Below are 19,865 nucleotides of genomic sequence, written 5' to 3' on the forward strand. Positions count from 1 at the left end.
GGGCTTCCCAGAAGCGCTGCACAGCTCGCTGGTGCCGGGGCTGGCTGGTGCGGGTGAAGTCAGTGAAGGAGACGCCGGCCTGGGCCAAGGCCTGGCGGAAAAGGCCCGAGACGCGCTCGCAGAGCTCCGGGGGTGACGTTCCTGCGGCGGCCGCAGCCTGCTGGATTTTCAGTCCGTGCTCGTCGGTCCCTGCAACGGCAGAGAGCAGGGTGCTGCAGAGCGGGAGCGGAATCAATGGGCCTCGGGACACGGGGAACGGGAACAGCCCCGTGGGAGGCGGGTCAGCGCCGGGCATGGGCAGAGGGCGCGGGGCAGCCGCGGCGCCCGGCGGGCGCACACTCACCCGTGGAGAAGCGGCCCGGGCCGGCGCCGCGGAGGCCGCGGTGTCGATGCAGTGCGTCGGCGAGCAATGCGGAGTAGAGGTGCCCGATGTGCGGCGGCCCGTTAGCGTAGAAGATGGGTGTGGAGAGCAGGAGGCGGCGACTGGGCCCGGTGCAGGCGGCGCGGCGGGGCGGCCGCGGGAGGCAGCAGCAGCCCGAGCGCAGCATGGCGGCGCTACCAGCGAGACGGCGGCGCAGAGGGACCACGCGGAAGGGCCGGCGGAGGCGCGGCGGCTGCCGCCAATAGCGAGTGGGCGGTGGCGCACGCGCGCGGTGGGGCGGTGCGAGGCCACTGGAGATATGTTCCGCTGCGGCGCGGGCGGGCTGGCGCGAGCCCTGCGGTCCCTCAGTCCTGCGCCACGGGGCCGCGCCGCCGCAGGTGAGCCGGGACCGGGCGGGCTTGGGGGACCCTGCCCGGGGCGCGGCCTTCGGCGGGGTTCTGTGAGCGGCGCAGGCGGGAGGCCCTGCCGCTGGCTTCCGCCTCCACGCGGCTCGGGGCTCCCCTTCCCGCGGCGGCGCGGCCCATTCGGCACAGAGCTCCCTCCCGCTCTGCCCGGGGACCGCACGCGGTAGAACCGCTGTTTCCAGGGCCGCAGCTTGCCCAGGGGACTCGGCGCTTGTTACCCGGGCAGAGGACACCCGGCACCGCTGATGTGGAGCGGGTTTCTCAGCAGCGCCGTTAGCGGCGGGGCCTCGCTCCGCTTCGGTTGCGGCAGCGGCTGGTGCGTTGCGGTGCACCAGGAGCGGGAAGGGGAACCCTGAGCCCGGTGGAGCTGTTCGAGCGCCTGTGGTTTCGCTGCGGGGTTACAGGGTTACTGTGCGTTTGGGCGAGGAGCTGGCGGCAGAGCAGGAGCAGGAGAAAGTTGTTTTCTGCATGAGGCAGCAGCACGTTCTGCAGAAGAGCCCGGCCACTTAGGCCAGCTTCAGCTGCTCTGCAGCACGGTGCTCCCAGCAACCCCCGTGATGGCTCGTCTTAAAGATTTCATTGGGACAGGCGAATCTGTGACTTGAGTTACAGTGAAATCCAAAGTCAGAGCTGTGCAGGCACATGCTGTGTCGTGAGTGCTGGTGGCTGCCTTCACCTGGACGCTCAAGCCTTGCTCCTTCTTTTTGTTTGGAAGGCCCTTTTCTCAGCAGAAGCCCCTCTCTGCTGGAGGTTCATCTCAGGGGAATGAGCTGTGCTGGCAAAGGGATTTTTTTGCTGGGATAACTGTGGCTACGGCTTGTTCTGGTGAGGTTATGTTCGTCTCTGCTCGCATGTGGTGGAGCAAACTTAAACGGGAAGTTCAGGTGAGATACAAGGCAGGAGCTCTTCCCTGTGAGGGTGTTGAGGCGCTGGCACAGGGTGCCCAGAGAAGCTGTGGCTGCCCCATCCCTGGCAGTGTTCAAGGCCAGGTTGGACAGGGCTTGGGTGGCATGATCTAGTATGAGGTGCCCCTGCCTATGTCAGGTGGTTGGAACTGGATGGTCTTAAGGCCCTTTCCAACCCGAACTGTTCTATGGTTCTGTATGACTCTAAGTGCATCTTGAATCTGGGGCCTGGAGGAGCGTGTGAGAGCAGCAAATGTGCAGTACCTGCGTATCTCTGATGTCTTCTCCCACTAATGCGTAGCCTGAAGGCTCCTTCAGCTGGATATACTCCTTCTAGCTTCCTAGTAGATGTTCCTGCTATTAATTTGCTCAGTGACTCTTTGATCTTGCAGGTGGTTTTGGCATCCACGGCTGCCTGGAGCCATTTGTTGTGGCAGGGAATAACTGAGTGCAGTCACGCAGATGTGGTGCTGGACTTTTTAAAGCAGCAGCTTGTTTGCTTTGGCTTCAGAAATGACTTGGTCTCTCAGTTTCAACCCATGCTCTTGTATTGATGGTCTGTTTGTGGTTTTCTCTAATGAACTGTTTTCCTCAGGCAAGTTGCTGCAGCGCTGGAGCGCTCCGGTGGAGCGGCAGCGGAGCACACGTGGGGCTGGCTCCAGCGCACCTGAGGGCAGCGCCACTAGTTCGGGTTTTGCCCTTATTGTGGGCTTGTCAACATTAGGAGCGGGTGCCTATGTAAGTAGAAAGGTAGTTCATGGAAAGAAGCTGCCATACATCTCTCCTGTCAAGCATTTGCTTTATTTCAGATACCTTCACTTAGCTTTTTATCTCTGCAGCTATATCTTCCTTCAGAAAACATCAAGGAGAGCCAACTAAGCTGGCTGGAGATTAACTTCTGATGAGAATTGGTTTTTAACTGTAATTTCAGTTACCTTTTAGGTTTCTTTGCTATGAAGGCACTTTTTTTTTTTTTTACATACTATGACAAACCAAAGCTCTCCCTGTTGTATGTGCTCATAGCATGTAGTTCAGGGAGAGTTGGATGGTAGATGTTTTTAATATCAAAGTAAACCATTCTTTGCGAAATTTCAATTCAGAACATCAGTGTTTAGTTTGTGAAAGTGCACCAAATCAACCGCAGATTGGTGGCCACACACTTGTGTCCTGATTAAAAGATTCAGAAGGGTAAAACTTTACTTGGAGAGTAAATCACATTCCCAGGCAGCTGAAGCCTAGCAGCCTTACCAAGGGGTGGATGGTCCAAAAGTTCATGTCATTCAAATCTTTGTTTCAAAATTCCTTCTCATAGAGGATCATATTTGGTAAAAGTCCCGAGTCCTCATTTCTTCTAATGAAAATCTTCACATGCAAAAGGCTTCTGGGAAATAAAACAATTCACAGCACTGCACTGCATGCAGGAAAGGTCTTTTCCTGTTCCTTTTCAGTCTTCCTTGCTGTGCCTTGCTGCCCTGTTTGACAAACGAGGTAACTGAAATTACAAACCACATTCTGCTCTTCCCAAGTTCTGTTTAATCAAGAGTCCTTAATACTCAGCTCTTTCCCTCTCTTCTCTCTTGTTGCCTGTCTTTGCCTACAGTTTTGCAATGTCATCATCTAAGATGCCCTTCTAGATCACTGATGTCTTCAGGTGTTCCTGGCAAAGCTGGCAGCAACCTTTTGTTATACTTAATTGTAGGAGGAACAGTCACTGGGACAGGAGCTTATGTAAGACACTGAAATAAATGTGGTTTAATGGGATGAGAGGGTGGAGGGAGGGAGGGAGGGAGGGCACCTTTCTGTGTGTCATTCCAACTTAGCCTTTTACTGTGTGCTCCGTGGCCTCAGATACTTAATTTCAAGGGACATTGTCAAGTAACTTAAGTTTGCAAACTTGATAGTCAAAATTGTAGTTCTTAGTAGGAGAAATTGCCTTAGAATTAACTTTTCCCTATCGAATAAATCTGAACCCCAAACCTGCTGCCTTTGATTTGTAACCATCAGAAAGGCACAAATTAACACATCTATACTGATACCAGTAACGTTGGCCTACAAAAAAGGAAACAATCACTTAAATATGAGCATGCTGGAGGAAAGGAAGCAAAACTTATCCAACTGGGTGATGTCTTCAGAGCAGAGCATGGAACTATTGCTCTGTTATAGCACACAGCTGTGTTTCTGGCTAGAAGGAGCTTGGCATTGTCTCTTTGGAAATGGGTATCCTGAAGACCTGATGTGACATTTTGCATAGGTACAATAGTCAGGTTTTTCAAAGGGATCAGACTTCATTTGTTGTGTGCTGCCCTTCACCTTGCTTAGAACTTCATGGTTCTGCTTGCAGAGGCAGAGGTAGTTTTGTTAACATTGAATTTTATCTGCTTAAGAAAAAGGCTTTAAAATATCTTGATTCTGCCAACACCGACTTCCTGTTTTCTGATGTTTTTGACCATGTTTCCATTCCCTGGATATGCTTTTGTCTGCCTGTGATCTTTTTTGTGCCTGGCATTAGATTCCTCACCCTGTTTGAGACTCTTTGGCGTGGTATAGAACACTTAATTGTGGAGATCGGTAAGATGCAAAATGTCTAGGGAGTCAAAGATTTCAGTTCCCCGAAAGAATTAACTTTTGCTCAAATGCAGTTTGGATGTCAGGACCCTGGCTTAGCAAGCACTAAGTCAATGGCATAAGCTGCAGCATTACCAGTCGTGCCTTCACATTTAGGAGGCTTTTATTGCTGCTGGAAATGTTCCAGTTTTGATGTTCTGTCACAGTTCAGAATACAGTAAGTGGATAGGTGGTTGTGTTTCAGACTGTCTTGATAAGGTATTTTTCTCTTTTATGAACGCTGTAAAATGAAAATTAACATCCTGCACTTATGCATTATTAGCAATATTTGCCTTAAAATTGTTTGCTTCCTTCTAAATTGTTAACTCTGGGGGCAAATATGCTTTGACCTGCTTCCAGCAGTCTCATTGTCCTTTGCTCTTCTAGATTAGCAGTGTTTTTTGGAAGTCAGCAAAAAAAGGACATTCCTTCCTTGACTGTGCCACTAAACTGTGTCCCCAGGCATGCAGGTGATGCTCACACTGTGTCCTGGTTCAGCAGACACACAGGCAGCAGGTCAGCAGACCTGGGAAGCATTTCCAGCCAGAGGCTGTTGCCTAGAGCAGCCACGCTCTGTGTCTGAAGGGCACTGCCAACTCCGGTGATGTTACTGCTGTAACATCTGGCCTAAAGAAAGCCAGTGAGGTTGTTTGCTTGTTTTGCCCATCTGCTCCAGGCTTTTGAAGCTGGGGGCTGCTTTTTGCCTTGAATTTGTCTTCCTGTTGTGCCATGGCCTGGCTTGCAAATAGCCTTGGAGTTGGTTTGACTGCACTGCCATTGTGGTATCTGGTCCCTTTTGAAACAGGTCTGCAGCAAGGTCGAGTGCTTATGGAAAACAACCATACAATTGAGATTCATCACACCATATGTAGAACAAATTATCTGCTGAGCACATTCCTCTTGCAGCTGTACACACATACCTTTATGGGCACTCCTTTCAGTGAGGTATATTTTGGTCCGTATGCTTTAATAGAAAGTGGATGCCTTTTCTGACCAGGCAGGATGGACAAAAGCCTGTTGGGGGCCGGGGGGGGCGGGGCAGAAGCAGCATGGTGCTTTGTTGCTGTAAGGTGCATAAGGTAAATATCTCCTTGTCTGTCTCCAGGTATATAAAACTTTGCAAGAAAACAAAGAGCGATTCACCAGCCGGGTGACAACGATAACTACTCGGTCTCGGGAAAAGGAATCGTCTCCTCCTGGTGGGTATGAGCCTGATGGTTCTGGGTTTGGGTCCGTTTGTCATAAGCTGCTAACTTGAGACCTCTAAAACAAATGGAACAGATCCCTTCTGAAAACACAGATTAATGTAAGCTGCATGCCTTCACAGCATTGTCATTCTCAGTGTACACTGCTGTTTGTGATTCCCATGTTTTCCCAGCATAGAAGATGGTGCTAGCTTTCCATGGCCCAGAAAAAGGCTTTGCTGTACAGTTAATCATGAGGTTAAAGTAGGTTGTCTCTCAGGGCTGCTTCCTGCTGTTTGTGCCTTCTGTGATAAAAGGAGGAAAGAGTTATCCTTGCTTTTGGCTTCTACACTTACACAGCCTGGCAAAGACATTGTGATTCCACAGGGATAATGTGGTCTGCTAGCACAAAGTCTTCTGTGCTGTGTTACATTCCTGTTACATGTAAAGTGGGCTGGGCATGTGAGAAGCAGCCTGCTTGGGCCGCATGTAGAGGGAGGAATTGGGGCAGTTAGTGAGGCTCTTGATGCTTTGCAGGTTCTATGTGGAGCACAGGTTGCTCATGGAGGTTCTCTCTTAATTTATGAGATCTGTCTGAACCATTGAGCCAGAGGATTGTATATTTAGTAATAACAGTGGCTTTAGGCCATAGAGCAGAGAGCGTGGTATATCACTTTACTAGGAAACCCACACAAAGAATATCCTGCAGACAGGACAGAAAACTGATTGCTTTGGTTTGAAGAGTGGAACATGTTTATTAGGATTGAGGCTGGGAGGCAGACACAGAGAGCCTAAATGCTGAAGCAGAGGTCTTGGTAGGTCTATGTTTGTGGAGGCTCTGTCCCTTTGTAGTGGAGAGCTGGTGAATCCTCTGGCCTCCTTGGGTCAGCCCTGACCTGCAGCTTCTTCCCTGCAGTGTCCCTGTGCTTTGCTGAATTCAGCTGCTGTCTTGTCTTTCAGATACAGATGCTGCTGCTCAGGGCAGAGCAGGTGAGTCTTGATGGTAATATTTAACTAACTTTTATTCCTGCTTACGGTTTAACTGAGTGTTGCTTAGAGACAGGACCTGCGTGTGGAAGGAAATGCATCTCGGTAGGAACTTAAAACCTGGTCTCCTTTCAGAATTCACATGGTGTTTTAGGGAACTTTCCTTTCTTACAAACTGTTCCCTGAATGGCCAGTGCAGAGTTTTGTTCTTGCTCACAGTTGGTTTGTGGTTAAGGAAGACATGCAGCTCAATCAGAGACTTTTCAGCTCCTGTTTTCCAAAGAACTTCAAAAATTGTTTTCTGGTTTGAATTACACCCAGGCCATGTCTCCTCTCCTGGTATTTTGACTCATTTTTGAGCTTTGTCCCTCTTGCTAGCTCAACAAGGCACCATGTACTGTTGGCTGTCTAGCACGTTGTTTGGCCAGAATAGAGGCCAAGCATGTTTTTGCTGTCCTGGATCTACTGTACAGAGAATGTCCTGATCTTACATGAAGCTTCTGAAATTGTGTATTGAATGCTGGAAATTCATGAAGACTTTGTGGGTCTTTGACTTTGCTACCACTTCTCCTAGCTCTGCACACGTAAGCAGCATTCTTAAACTGATCCATTCATAACAGGAAGCTCTCCGAGAATCTGCTGAACAAGTAGTACAGGTTCGCAGTGAGGCTTCAAACCTGTTAACAGGCTCTCCAAATAGTGGTGTTTCAAGCTGTTACATAGATCATTCTTGTTCTCAACATCCTAAACCAGAGAAACGTAGATCTGTAAGAGAGGAGCTAAAGCCATACGATGAAAGCTGTGCTACAAGCCTGTTCCAAAACTCCGTGACTGCCGCTGAGCTGTGCAGATCTGGCTTAGAAAAGGTAGTTTGTTGAAAGCTGACATTTTGATTTGTGCAGGGAGCCAGCTTTGAAGCAGCAGCATGGTTCTTGGGAAGTATTTGGAGTGGGAGGTATTGGGGGACAATTTGCCAAAGGAAGGCTGTATGGGAGAGGCATCTGGTGGCATACTGTTCTTTAGGGCTGGGCTGGGCCGTTTTCCCTGCTGAACTTGCAGTAAGGTGTCCAATTTGTCACCTGCAGCTCCTGGGGCTCAGCCTGAGGTCCCATCTCACGTTCCTTTCCTGCTGATTGGTGGAGGAACTGCTGCTTTTGCTGCTGCCAGATCCATTCGGGCTCGTGACCCTGGTGCCCGGGTAAGAGATGCCCAGAGCAGACTTGTGTGGATGACTGAATACTGTGCTTGCTTCAGAGCTTCTGTCGTGTGTTTTGCTATTTGCCTGGCATCTGTACAACTGCTGTGTTTAATGGCCAATTAAAGGTGCTGATTGTGTCTGAAGATCCTGCCCTGCCCTATATGCGCCCTCCTCTCTCCAAAGAACTGTGGTTTTCAGATGATCCAAATGTGACAGAGACTCTACGATTCAGACAGTGGAATGGCAAGGAGAGGAGGTATGTGTCACTGATGGGTAGCAAGGACGAGGGAAAGTGCTTAAGGAAAAGCTGACAATGATCAAGCTGGTTTTGTGAGAGAGCCATGACAGGCCCCAGAATGCTGTGTGGACAAATCACTGGATAGATTTCTGTGTTTGTCTGCTCTCTACATTGTCACTAGGCTGATCAAAGAGGAGACAGGGCACTGCATCCTGTGTGTAGAGCGTGTGTGTTATTTTGCACTGGAGTAGCTGGCTGACTACCTTGGAGAGCCCTTGAGATGCCATGTGGCTTCCCAGTGATGCTGAGGTATTACAGACAAGTCGGGAGCAGACTGAAAGGTGCAGCCAGTGCTGCTGCACATGAGAGTTAGCTCAGAACTTAGCACTTCTTGAATCTTGCTGAGATTCCCTGAGACACACACCACCCATGGCAGAAATCCTGTGAAATAAGTTAATAAAGTGAGGGTATAGGCTCACAGTTCAGAGCAGAGCTCCAGGGACCCTGGATTGCATTTGATTTTTGTGATAAAGCCTTCCTGATGAAACCCTTGAACTTCAACAATGTGAAGACCCTAATTCTTAAAAGTAGATAAAAAAGAATTCTGGTGCTTGTTACAGATGCTCAGAGGTGTGTTGGTATTATTGGTAATTGCTGGTATCACAAAGTGGAACCCATTTGATAACAGAGCTTGTTTCAGTATCTATTTCCAGCCGCCATCATTCTATGTGCCCGTCCGTGACCTGCCTTATGTAGAAAATGGTGGAGTAGCAGTTCTCTGTGGCAAGAAGGTGGGTACAGCACGAGCTGCTGTTCCAGCATCATGCAGCTCTTCCCAAGCAGAACCTCTGCTTGAAGCTAAACAAGTGTAGGTGGTGGTGTGGAGGGTTGGCTGAGGAGGAGAAAGCGTACAAGTTTGGGGGAAGTGTACGTGATGAAGCAGGGACTGTGTTAATCTTAAGGACATGGTTTGAAAGCAGGATAAGCTGTGAGGAGGAATAATGGGCTGAGGGAAGATGAGGAAGAGGGAAGGATAAGTCTAAGGTTTGAGCATGGGACAACATGTAGAGTCTAGAGCAGGGTGTAACAAAATGTGAGCTAGGCTGTATATCAGTCAGGGGTGAGGTAAGGAGAGCAGAGTGATCAGAGCACTGGGTTATAATGTGGGCAAGGACATTGTACAAAAGCAGTAGGAAGGTGGAAGAGTTTATGGTGAGGCTTCTAATATATTTGTGCCCTCAGGTTTTTATATCTTGCTAAAATAAGGCTTCAGTGAGTCCTGTTACTGTTACCTCAGGTGTCCAAGTCCATTTCTTAGAGCCTGGGAAGATCAGCTTGATCTATGATGGCTGTCAAAGAATTCCTACTTCTGGTCTTCTCCCTTCCCTCCTCCCCCCTGCCCTAAACCTAAAGGTGTGAGAATGTAACTTCCAAGTTTGCTTTTCTAATCAATAGTCTGTGCAGTTTAACTCCCTACAGTACACGGGTGTTTAATTTTGCAGGTTGTACATATGGATGTTAGAGGCAACACAGTGAAACTCAGTGATGGTACCCAGATATCCTATGACAAATGTCTAATTGCTACTGGTAAGTTGTTGGGGTTTTTCACTTTTTGTTCTTTGCCTTGTGCCAGGCTTTTTAGTTCAGTGGCATTTATCTGACAAGGAAATTTCTGCAGTATGTCAAACATTTGGCAGAGCAGTCATGTGAAGGACAGTCTTACAGACAGCCATGCTTTTCACCTGCCTCACAAAAGCCAGTTTCTCCGGGATGTTCAAAGCTTTGCCCTGTGGAAAGCAGCAGGGAAGGAGGAAAAGGTGACTTCCATAGTGGCTCCGTAAAGGAACCCCTGTACAGGCCAGCTTCAAGTCCTGCCTATGGTCTTGTGTGATTCAAGTGGCACTGGCTGTCTCCAGTCAGCAGAGCAAGGTGTACAGCATCCCATCTTTTTCTGTGGGTGACTACTGAGTCACCTACTGCTCACACAGAAGGTCTTTCATGTTAAAAACCGAGATGGCAACAGGGAACAGAGCATGTTGTAGCAGTTTGGAAAGCACTGTCATGATTAAAGATAGCTCTGCATTGTCTGGATAGCCAAGGACATGGCCATGGTGTCATTAGTCTCTTTCTCCTTGTCCTCAGGTGGTTCCCCAAGGAACCTTCCTGCCATTGAAAGAGCAGGAAAAGATGTACAGCAAAGGCTGACGCTGTTCCGAAAGGTAATGTCCAGCAGCTGCTGTCCTGGGGTGGGGTTGAAACAACAGAGCCATGGATGCTCCTGCTCAGGGTCCTTGGCCGCTGCTTCCCTGCGCTGGTAACCAGGAGTCTGTTTGCTATTTATTTCTTTTCCCAAGGCAGGTAAATGGGTAGAGTCTATACCTGAGCACTCCTCTGCTTGCCTCAGGCCTGAGAGCTGCAATGATGTGGTTGCTTTTTTTGTCTGGTGGCTGGGTTTTGGTTTTTTGTTTTTAGTTCCCCTCCTGTATGACTTTGCACCTTGCAGGCCTTTTGAAACCACGAGCAATGTACGCTCTGCAGGGCAGTCTGGCCTGTGAGCAGCAAGTGCCTTCAGGACTGTGGGGAGACACGGGAAGCTGGCTCAGTGCTCAGCCTGCCACCCCTCGGGAATAAGTGCATGCCACGATTCTGCAGCACGGAGGCAAGAGGTTGGCCTTTGGCCTGAAACATGACAGAGGCTGCTCTCACGCTTTGCAGTTGAGCTGAGTGTGAAGCTGAGCATCTGTCTTAGCTCTTGAACTGAGTTAGATGGTTTTCCAATGAGCTGATAAACCAATATCCCTGCCTGCTTTGTGGTATTTCTTCACCTTCATCCCATGCCCTGGGACAAAGTGAATAAAAGACATGGAATTTAGTCAGTAGTCTCCTGGTTTTTGTTGTAGAGTTGCTTTTTGCTGACAAACTCTGCTTTTCTTGAAAACATGGTACTGGGGACAGGTATGCAGCCTTCTCCTTGGTCTAGTTAAGGGAATGAATTGGGAATAAGAAGCCATCTGGGAGCTTTCTGCTCTTTGCTGGACTTACCTTAGGGTCTGATCTGCTCAGCGTGGGAAGGGAAAGACGTATGATGTGAGCTGTAGCATCCTTGTAGTACTGTTTGTGCTGTAGTACATTTGCATCTAGAAATTTAATTGTAATTGCTGTTGGAAGTTAGGGGAAAATGCAGGAATCTGAGATTACCTGGACAGGGAAAAGGTAGCACAAACATTAGGAAGCCAGAAAGGTTTTTTTTACGTGCAGTAGACAAAGAAGATGAAGGAGAAGCACATCTCCGTTTCTAATTTGGGGAGTGAGTTGCTCTTATTGCAGAAAGAGAAATTGGAGAAAAATATCTTCTGCTGCCATTCCTGTTTGAGGATATTTGAAATGTCTTCTTTCAGATTGAGGACTACAAAAAGCTGGAAAAGATTTCAAGAGAGGTCAAGTCCATCACAATCGTTGGTGGTGGCTTTCTTGGCAGTGAGCTGGCCTGTGCGCTGGGAAGAAGAGGTAAGTGTGCTGCTGTGGGCAGTGTGGCTTCAGCTTGCACCTTGACAGAAGTGACAGACACTGCATGTAAGCAGCCTAATGTTATAAACTCATTCTTCATTCTCCAACTGCTGATTTTTTCCACAGACTCGTGGTCTGCTTGAAACAACCCTGTTGCACATGTGTGGTGTTGGCTATATGGCCTGACCTAGTTTTCCGTTTTCTCTCCCATTAGCTGTCAAGCAGCCTCCGGCCACAAAGGGCTCCCTATAAGCTCTGCACATGCTCCAAAGTCATTCCACCCTGTAAAAAGTTATATTTGTTCTCTCAATGCTAAAAGCCACCTTAAAACTGGCATTTCAGAGAGGCTGCAAGCAACTGGATTCTCACTGTCAAGCATGTGCAGCTTTGAGTAGTGTCTTTATGGCAGTTTTCCGATAAGGGAAGTTTTCTCCAGCACAATATGCATTTGGCTTAGAAGTCCTCTGCCTGTTACTGTGGAGTTTGCGGTGTATGAGAAACAGTGGTCAGTCACTTTGTGACTACTGTGGGAAATCTGGGAGCCAGAACTCCCCGTTTCAGAAACTTCTGTCAAGCTCTTTGCATAAAGTCAAGTCAAGTCCTGAAGTCTGTACTGCTGTTCTTTAGCCATAGGTTGTAAAGCTGTTTGCATTCCTTTCAGCACGAAGCAGAGGCCTGGAGGTGATTCAGCTGTTTCCAGAGAACGGCAACATGGGCAAAGTCCTGCCAGAATACCTGAGCAACTGGACCACAGAGAAAGTCAGAAGAGGTGAAGCTGTACTTCAGGGTTCCTCCTCAGAGAGTGGCAGAGCTGTGGTGTTTAGGCCAGTGGGTGTTGTTTAGCTGTTCCCTCTGAGATACAGCTTTCTGCTTGTCTGCTGGTGCAGCCTCAGGAAGACCAGGTCTCTGAGGTGGCTCAGGTGCAGAACGTAACAAGCTGCAGTTCAGGCAGCTTGGGTAATGCAGAGCTGCCATGAATCTCTGGCCTCTTAGATGTCCCTCTGGGAACACCAAGCACATATGTGTGCTGATGCTGGTGAGGTTTTCCCTCTGGCTGTTCCTGCACAGAATGATCCCTACTACAAACTTGTGAGTTACTTTAACAGCTTCTATGATCTGGAACCAAAGTTGTCTTACCATAACTGCCTTGTTCTCTTCTGAGTTGCTTTAGCCTCGAATCGTTTCACTTCATACAGCCTAGTGCAGTCATCTTAGAATCACTTTGAGAGCAGGATTGTGTAGCCCCATGCATACAGCTTTGTTAAGGCCAGCTGCTCTGGTGTTAGCTCAGAACGCCACTGAGATCTGGGATACCTTTTCCCCATTTGCTCTATGAGATGCAGAAAATATTCCTGTGCGTTGGTACGTGGAGTGGAGATCAAGGGGAAGGGATGTAGCTGGGCTGTGGATTGCAGGCCCCGGTAACCCACAGGTCTGAGTTACTTTGTTTGTGGAAGCTGCCTTGTCAGACCCCTTGGTCTGGCCTGTGGCAGAGCAATAGGTAATTGAATGTCCTTAGTGCCTGAAAGGCTGTCTTGGGGAGTTCTTTTGGCTGTTACCTTGTCATCGTATGAGATATGTACTTTTGATTGCCATTTAAGTAGCTCTTTCAAACTTTTCAGCTGGCTTTCTTTCTCATCATGCTTTGCTCCAAACTGTAGTGGCACAGGCCACAGGGATAAGGTGGCCTCTCTTGGTGCCTAGCCCAGCCCCTGTTCTGCCTGTGTTTGCACCAAGGACCCTCCTTCAGCTGAAACCAGTCTCCCCCTGAGTGAGCAGTCACATTCCCTGTGTTTGCTTCCAGAGGGTGTTAATGTCATGCCTAATGCTGTGGTCAAGTCTGTCTCTGTCTCTGGGAAGCGGCTGGTGATTAAACTGAAAGATGGACGAAAGGTAAATTTGAAAGCAGGGAGAGGGCCAAGTTTGCAGGAGCACTGAGAGAATTGAGATTCTAATTACGAATCCCCAAACAGGTGGAGACAGATCACATTGTGGCTGCAGTAGGGCTGGAGCCTAATGTGGAGCTGGCCAAGTCAGCTGGGCTGGAGGTGGACTCTGACTTCGGGGGGTTCAGGGTGAATGCGGAGCTGCAGGCACGCTCCAATATCTGGGTGGTGAGTACATGCAGAGGAGATTTGTCTGCTGGTCCTGCTGATGCGGTTGGAACACACAGAGTTACGGGGGTTGGTGTACCCAGGTTAGGTGACTGGGGCAAAAAATCACAAGTATTGAGACCACTTATACCACAGACCCTGCCAGCAGCCACAGAGGCTGTTTGTGCACCACAGCATGCTTTGTGCTGTGGGAACAACTGTGTGAGTGTTCTAAGTTATGCTGTGTAAGAGGAGTTGGGGTAACCTAAAGGTAGCATGGGTTATTCTACTGTGTAAGGGGGTGGGAGTTAAGACTTCAGTTCTTCTGGAAAAATGTACCTCATAAAGTCTTTATTTTTTGAAAGACTGATGAAAAATGCTGAAAAACCAGGACTTGTGTGGCTTGGGGAGTGGGATACAGCAGCAGTGGTGGTTGGGATTTGTTAGAGACTTTTGGTTCATATTTCCACTTTGTTCTCTTCCCAGTGCCATTTTTGGTTGTGATTAGTTTAAGCTTTCAATGTCAATGTTCAGCCCTCATTGAATGATTCTTTTTAAGGCAGGGGATGCTGCCTGCTTCTATGATATCAAACTAGGTAGGAGACGTGTAGAGCACCATGATCACGCTGTTGTGAGTGGAAGACTGGCTGGAGAAAACATGACAGGAGCTGCAAAGCCCTATTGGCATCAGTCCATGTTCTGGTAATGTGATTTCTTCTTTTGGTATTTCATATTTGGTCACATTGAGGAGTTGTGACAAGATACACCTTGTAAAGGTTTCTGCTTCTTGAATGCAGCGAAGCTACTTCAGCAAATAGCTTGTACAGCTGATTGTTCCCAGAAGCAGAGGGAGTGGGAAGGGATTGAACATTTGCTGCTCTGCCCTGACCTCTCCAGAATGGTTTTCCTTCCTGCAGATCCCCATTTCTCCCAGCAGCCATAAAGAGCAGCCTCCTCCTGCAGAGCAGGCTGATTTGCAGGTTGAACTTAGTAGCAGCTTTTCTGTTACAATGATCTCAAGTTCCTCAGCACAGTCTGTTGATGTTGGCTGTTTTGCACCTCTGCTGATTACCTGAACTGATGCTTTAGTAGCGATGCGCAGCTGCATCCAGGAGCGTTTGTGTGTTTATTGTTTTCCAGAGGTATGGAGAAAATAGGCTGTTCTGCTGTATGTTTTGGAACACGCATTCTTTTTAAAACAAACAGACACAAAACCGCACACAAAAAGAATCCCAAAGCTGAAGATCAGAAATGTAAGGTTAGCAGGAGTTTAAATATGGGGAAAAGTTTTACTTTACTTGGAGAAATCCCCTCAAAAGTAGTTATTTATGACTTGCCACCATTTACCTGAACACTTGGTTCCAGAGTCCTGCAGGGACTCTGGAGGAGTTTCCCACTTCTCTTTTAACCACAGCCACAGAAGCATCTGTTTCAGCTGGGTGGTTTTCTTCAGGACACTCTTGCCCATGACACAGATGCAGGTGATGGGGGATCGTGAGTTGCACTAGTGTGTTCTGTTGGCAGGGGTTACCCTGGGGGCTTGCCAGCCCTTACCAAGTGATGCTTCCTGCTCCTGGGCTCAAAACGTGGCATGTGGCAGGAGCTCCTTGTACATTTGTTCAGGATGTTCAGGATCCTTTTTGAGCTGTGACTCACTGCTGGGAGCCAGGTAGCTGGCTCATTACTGGGATTCCTTTCTGTAAGCCCAATCTGTGCTGGAGGACTCTGGCCAGGAAGTTCATGATGCACGTGGAAGAGACCCCTGTTGTTCTGTGTAATGCATCTATTTCCTCAGCATAGTTGGGAACACTTTTGACACTTACACAGTAAGTGTACTTACTGGGCCCCAAACCAGAGCTGCTTTGACTCCTGCAAGCACCCCAGTGCATATTCAGCAGGTGCCCCATTCAAGGAGGAGTGACAGCCACATGTTCTCGTTAATCTTCTCTAAATGCTCTCTCTGAAATACACACTCAGTAATTGTCTGTACTGCAAAATCTAGTGCTTGTAACTCAGCATGGCCAGAAGTCGGATCAAATGATCTTACTAGGACCTGGAAGAACACTTGCTTCTGCCCCAGCTCCATGTTACAGTGGTACTATGCAAGCAACACAGAAGTTTTAGCAAGTACTTATGAGCTGCATCCCAATGCCCACGATTGATTACTGAGGTCAGATGTCTGACTTCCTAAAGGGCCAAGATCTATGCAGCTCCTGGGAGCCACCCTTTAAGTATTTGAGGTTCTTGTTTGTTGAATCTGAAGGTGATGGCCTCAGACTTGCTGTATATCTTTACTGCTTGTTCCACCCTAGTGTATGCAGAAGAGACAGAGTCAGTCAGCCTGCACACCCCCACCCTCCCGCCCAGCGCTGTCGCTAAGGCTTTGGGGCTGGATGGATTTGCCTTGTGTTTGTCTCGCTAATGCGTCAAATGATTTATTAATTTTTTTTCCCCTCCTTCATTCCTAGGAGTGATCTGGGCCCTAATGTGGGGTATGAAGCCATTGGCCTTGTTGACAGTAGTTTGCCAACAGTAGGAGTCTTTGCTAAAGCAACAGCGAAAGACACACCGAAAAGTGCAACGGAGCAGTCAGGTAGGGCTGTAGCTTGGGAGCTATTGGCGGGGGGTGGAAGGTTTTGGGTCTCACTCTGTAGTGGCCACAGAGTAAGGCTGATCATACTGTGGAGCACTAAGAGACATCAGTCTGTTTCTTTTCTAGACCAACCTTTAAAGGCTGGTTTTGATATTAAAATGTCTCCAAGAAGACATTCACCATCTCAGTTACTAACATTTTTTCTCAGGGAAGCTTAGTTTCCTCTATCTCCATAAAATAATCAGGTTTTGGACAAAAGAGATTGTGTGGATCTAAGCATCTTTATTTTGCATATGCTGCCCAAAGAGATAGACTGTCTTTTCCATTTAATGAAAGAAGTTGGGAATTGTCAGGGTTGTGCTTCAGGTTAGGATTGCTTCATTCTCCTGTTATTGAAACCTAACTTTTGCTGTATGCACCTCAGAGGAGGATGCCTCAGGCTGTTACAGAACCTCACTCTTTAGTCTGCTTTCACAATGACAGCAAAAAAGCTGCTGCTTTTTTCCGCACTGGATGTTCACTATCTCATATCTTTGCGTTAGGGACGGGTATTCGATCAGAGAGCGAGACAGAAGCAGAAGCCTCAGAAGTTCACGTTTCTCCAAGCTCTTCACCAGCACCTCAAGTTCCAAAGCAAGGAGAAGACTATGGCAAAGGTGTCATTTTCTACCTCAGGGATAAAGTTGTGGTTGGAATTGTATTGTGGAACATCTTCAACAGGATGCCTATTGCTCGAAAGGTCAGTACAGGACTAGTGTGCTGAACAGGGAGGCTTGCTTAGGTCAGGGATTTTCATGTGGACAAATCAATCTACCAGTTGAAAATTAGGATGAATAAATGCAGATGCTGTGTCCGGAACGGCGCTGTGCAACATCCAGTGGTAGCCCTGCCTCAGGTGAATTATGGGAGATGTCCTTGTGCTTTTCTGCATGTTTGTTCAAAAGTCTTACAAAAGCCAACTTGAGTCAGGTTTATGTTTCAAGCCTTGCCTTTGCAGGGCTGAAATTTCAGGCCTGTAGTAAGTACAGGCAAGAATCACAATGGGCTGAGCATCAGCATGAAATGTCCTATATTTCTGCTGCTTTTTCTGATGTACAAGTGTCTAAAACAGCCTTAAACTGTCATCCTAGATACCCTGCCATAAAAAGTCAGGTTAGGAGCAGCCTTGAGTAGGTGCTTGACTGTCTCCATCCCCCATAGTCTGTCTCCATCCTCCAAGGTAAGATCAGCTATACTTAGGTCACTTGTTAACATCTGGAGAATTTCAGTAGTTTGAGAGAGATTCCATACCATCTCCAGGTGATCTGTCCCAAAATGAACTATTCTTAGTGGTGGAAGTTTCCGTTGGTACCTAATCAGAAGCCTTCAGGATGCACTTTAAACCTATTACTACTTCCATCCCCATGAAAGAGATCCTTTCCTTCCTTCATGTAGCAGCCATTCCTCTAAATCAGAGGGCCAAGTGTGTACCTTGCCCTCTTCATCTCATCATGTAAAAGGTAGGTTTGCAAGTTTAAGCCACTTACATGGGCTCCTCTAAGTCATGCAAAGAGCCAAGCTGGCTCATCCTCTCAGAGCTGAGGTGAATCACTTGTTGAAGGTACTTGTTCTTCGGATCTGTAAAGGGAAACCCAGGCATCGGAAAGAAATCCTACAGGGGTAGTGAGATTGTTTCAACTCCAGCCTGTAGGCAGATAATAATGTGTTTAAGACTCCCATATAAATTTGGCTGTAGTAAGTACTGTTGTGTTGTGGGCTGCCTAAGTTATCATCAGCAGAGCTTCAGAGATCTAAGGAATTCATTGTGTTGATGGGTGACAGGTACAGCCTTGCAGCACTGGTTCTTTAATGTATGTGCAGGTTTTACTGTGTTCTTCCTTCCATCAGATCATCAAAGATGGGGAGGAGCACGATGATCTCAATGAAGTAGCAAAGCTTTTCAACATCCACGAAGACTAAACTCTGGAAAAGAAACCCCACAATAGGTGTGAGGAGGGCAGCGGGGGCCACTGTCTGTGTGCACCCCTTCCCCTTCAGACTCCTTCCTCTGAGTACATGAGAATATTGCCAGTCAGCTACAGTTCTGATCTTTGCAGCAATAAAGTCAGACTGTTCTAAGTTAAATAACTTTGTCCTGTAGCTGTGCATTGCTGGCTTTGAAAGGGGAGTATGCTGCATGCTGTTGCCAGGTTTTCCCTCATGTCAGTAGTGGAGAAGCCTGCGGAGCAACCTCTTTCCTTGCAGCACTTCCCAGCTGCTGAGCTTGCAGTCCTGCTGGCTCTTGGCAGCGTGTGCTGCCCATGCAGGAAAAGCGCATCCCGATGGGATGAAACAGTGTGTGATGGAGTGGCTCCCACGTCAGCTGGCTTTTGAAGCCTGCTACGTGCTGCAGCCCAGTGACCGGAATGAGAGGGATGCAGAAGGGATGTGAGAATAAGGAGCGAGGCTTGGAGTTACTAAGGCCAGAGATAAGGAACTAAATTATGGGAGCAATGGAGGAGGTGCACTTGCACGTGTTTGGAAAGCACAGGCTGAACCGGGTGGGGAGAGCCAGTCACGGGAGGTGCTGCACCCAGAGGGGTAATGATGTCAGGAGCATGTTATCAGCATTCCAGCCTCCATGTAGGAACTTGGGATCTGTTATCTTGGAGCTGTTGGCTGTGCATGCCAATCCAGCAGGTGCTGTGGCAGGTCGCGTTTGACCTGCCAGCCCCTACCCTGCCCCTGCTCCCACTCCCGCAAGCACTGGGCTGTGGGATATGTGGGCTTGGGTCCCAAAAGAGCGTGACAACACAGGAGCAGACACTCCGTCAGCCACCGTTGGTGACAATGGCACCCCAGACACCACTTCAGTCAGAGAGAGCTGTCAGCAGGTGCTGCAGGCTGCTACCTGTGATGGGGAGCCAGGGACCCCGCCAGCAGCCAGCGGCACGGCCGGACCCAGCACACAGCAGGGCTGCAGGGGCACAAACAAGAACAGACACTGTCCGTGCAGCCAACAGCAGCAAGGCCCCAGGCACTCAGCACACACTGAGGAGCGGTGGGCAAGCGGCAGAGCACCTGCCAGCAATGCTGGCAGCGGGCAGCAAGGGCAGCCTCAACAGCAAGTTGCTGGGGCTGCACCAGACGGTGTTTCCCCTGCGTCTGCCCCCGCTGCCCCACATCAAGATTTCAGAGCAGCCAAAGAGGAGCTGCCTGGCCGGAGCTCCTGAGAAGCACCGGGCACCTCTCCCTCCTATTGCACCAGCATGAGGTTCCCATCGATACAGGCAGGAATATCTCTCCCCCGCCCCGTGCTCTCCCTCTGCCCTGTCCCTTCCTTTCTCCCCCTCTCTCCCTTGTTCTCTCTTTCATTAATGCATTCTCCACTTTCCATTATTTATTAACTTCCTTCCTTTGTTTTATTTAGAAAAAACAAATAACAGTGGTTACGTGGAGCTCAGCCCCTCCTGCCCCAGCGCTTTGGGCCAGGCTAAAACTTCCCTGACCTCTCACCTCCTTCTCTTCCTCAGCTGAGGCAGAGGCTCTGCCCCAAGGCTGCAACCCCTCCCCGACACCCCTCACTGCCCCCAGCACATCCCACCTCCCCATTAGTGCTTGCTCTGCACGGCCACCCAGTGCATGGCACAGGAGACATGCCCAAAATGAAGCCCCCAAGCTGCAGTGATGCCTCGGAGGTGGAGGGACTCCATGTCTGGTCCCAGCTCCAGCACAGCCAGGTTTCCCCAGGCAGAGCCAGCGGGGTGGGGGAGTGATGCTCAGACTCGTGG

At 48.9% G+C, this 19,865-nt stretch overlaps 1 protein-coding gene across 6 annotated transcripts; it reads left to right on the plus strand.

The window, feature by feature from the left end:
- Positions 1-358: 358 nt before the first annotated feature.
- AIFM1 (apoptosis inducing factor mitochondria associated 1) lies at positions 359-18,151 on the plus strand. 6 transcript variants are annotated; one of them, XM_080625037.1, is made up of 17 exons: positions 359-759; positions 2,287-2,429; positions 5,401-5,494; positions 6,440-6,469; positions 7,552-7,664; positions 7,790-7,920; positions 8,591-8,693; positions 9,405-9,489; positions 10,045-10,121; positions 11,301-11,409; positions 12,071-12,178; positions 13,214-13,302; positions 13,383-13,523; positions 14,062-14,204; positions 15,971-16,095; positions 16,638-16,834; positions 17,983-18,151. In XM_080625037.1, exons 1-17 carry the CDS (start codon positions 390-392, stop codon positions 18,052-18,054), a joined length of 2,130 nt encoding a protein of 709 aa, XP_080481163.1. In that variant the 5' UTR covers positions 359-389; the 3' UTR covers positions 18,055-18,151. The 6 variants fall into 6 exon arrangements, with proteins under 6 accessions (XP_080481163.1, XP_080481164.1, XP_080481165.1 ...); XM_080625038.1 differs by having other exon boundaries at positions 8,603-8,693; XM_080625039.1 differs by lacking the exon at positions 2,287-2,429 and adding an exon at positions 3,292-3,419.
- The last annotated feature ends 1,714 nt before the right edge of the window (positions 18,152-19,865 follow it).

Source organism: Psittacula echo, assembly GCF_963264785.1.
Source record: "Psittacula echo genome assembly, chromosome: 8".
NCBI lineage: Eukaryota > Metazoa > Chordata > Aves > Psittaciformes > Psittacidae > Psittacula > Psittacula echo.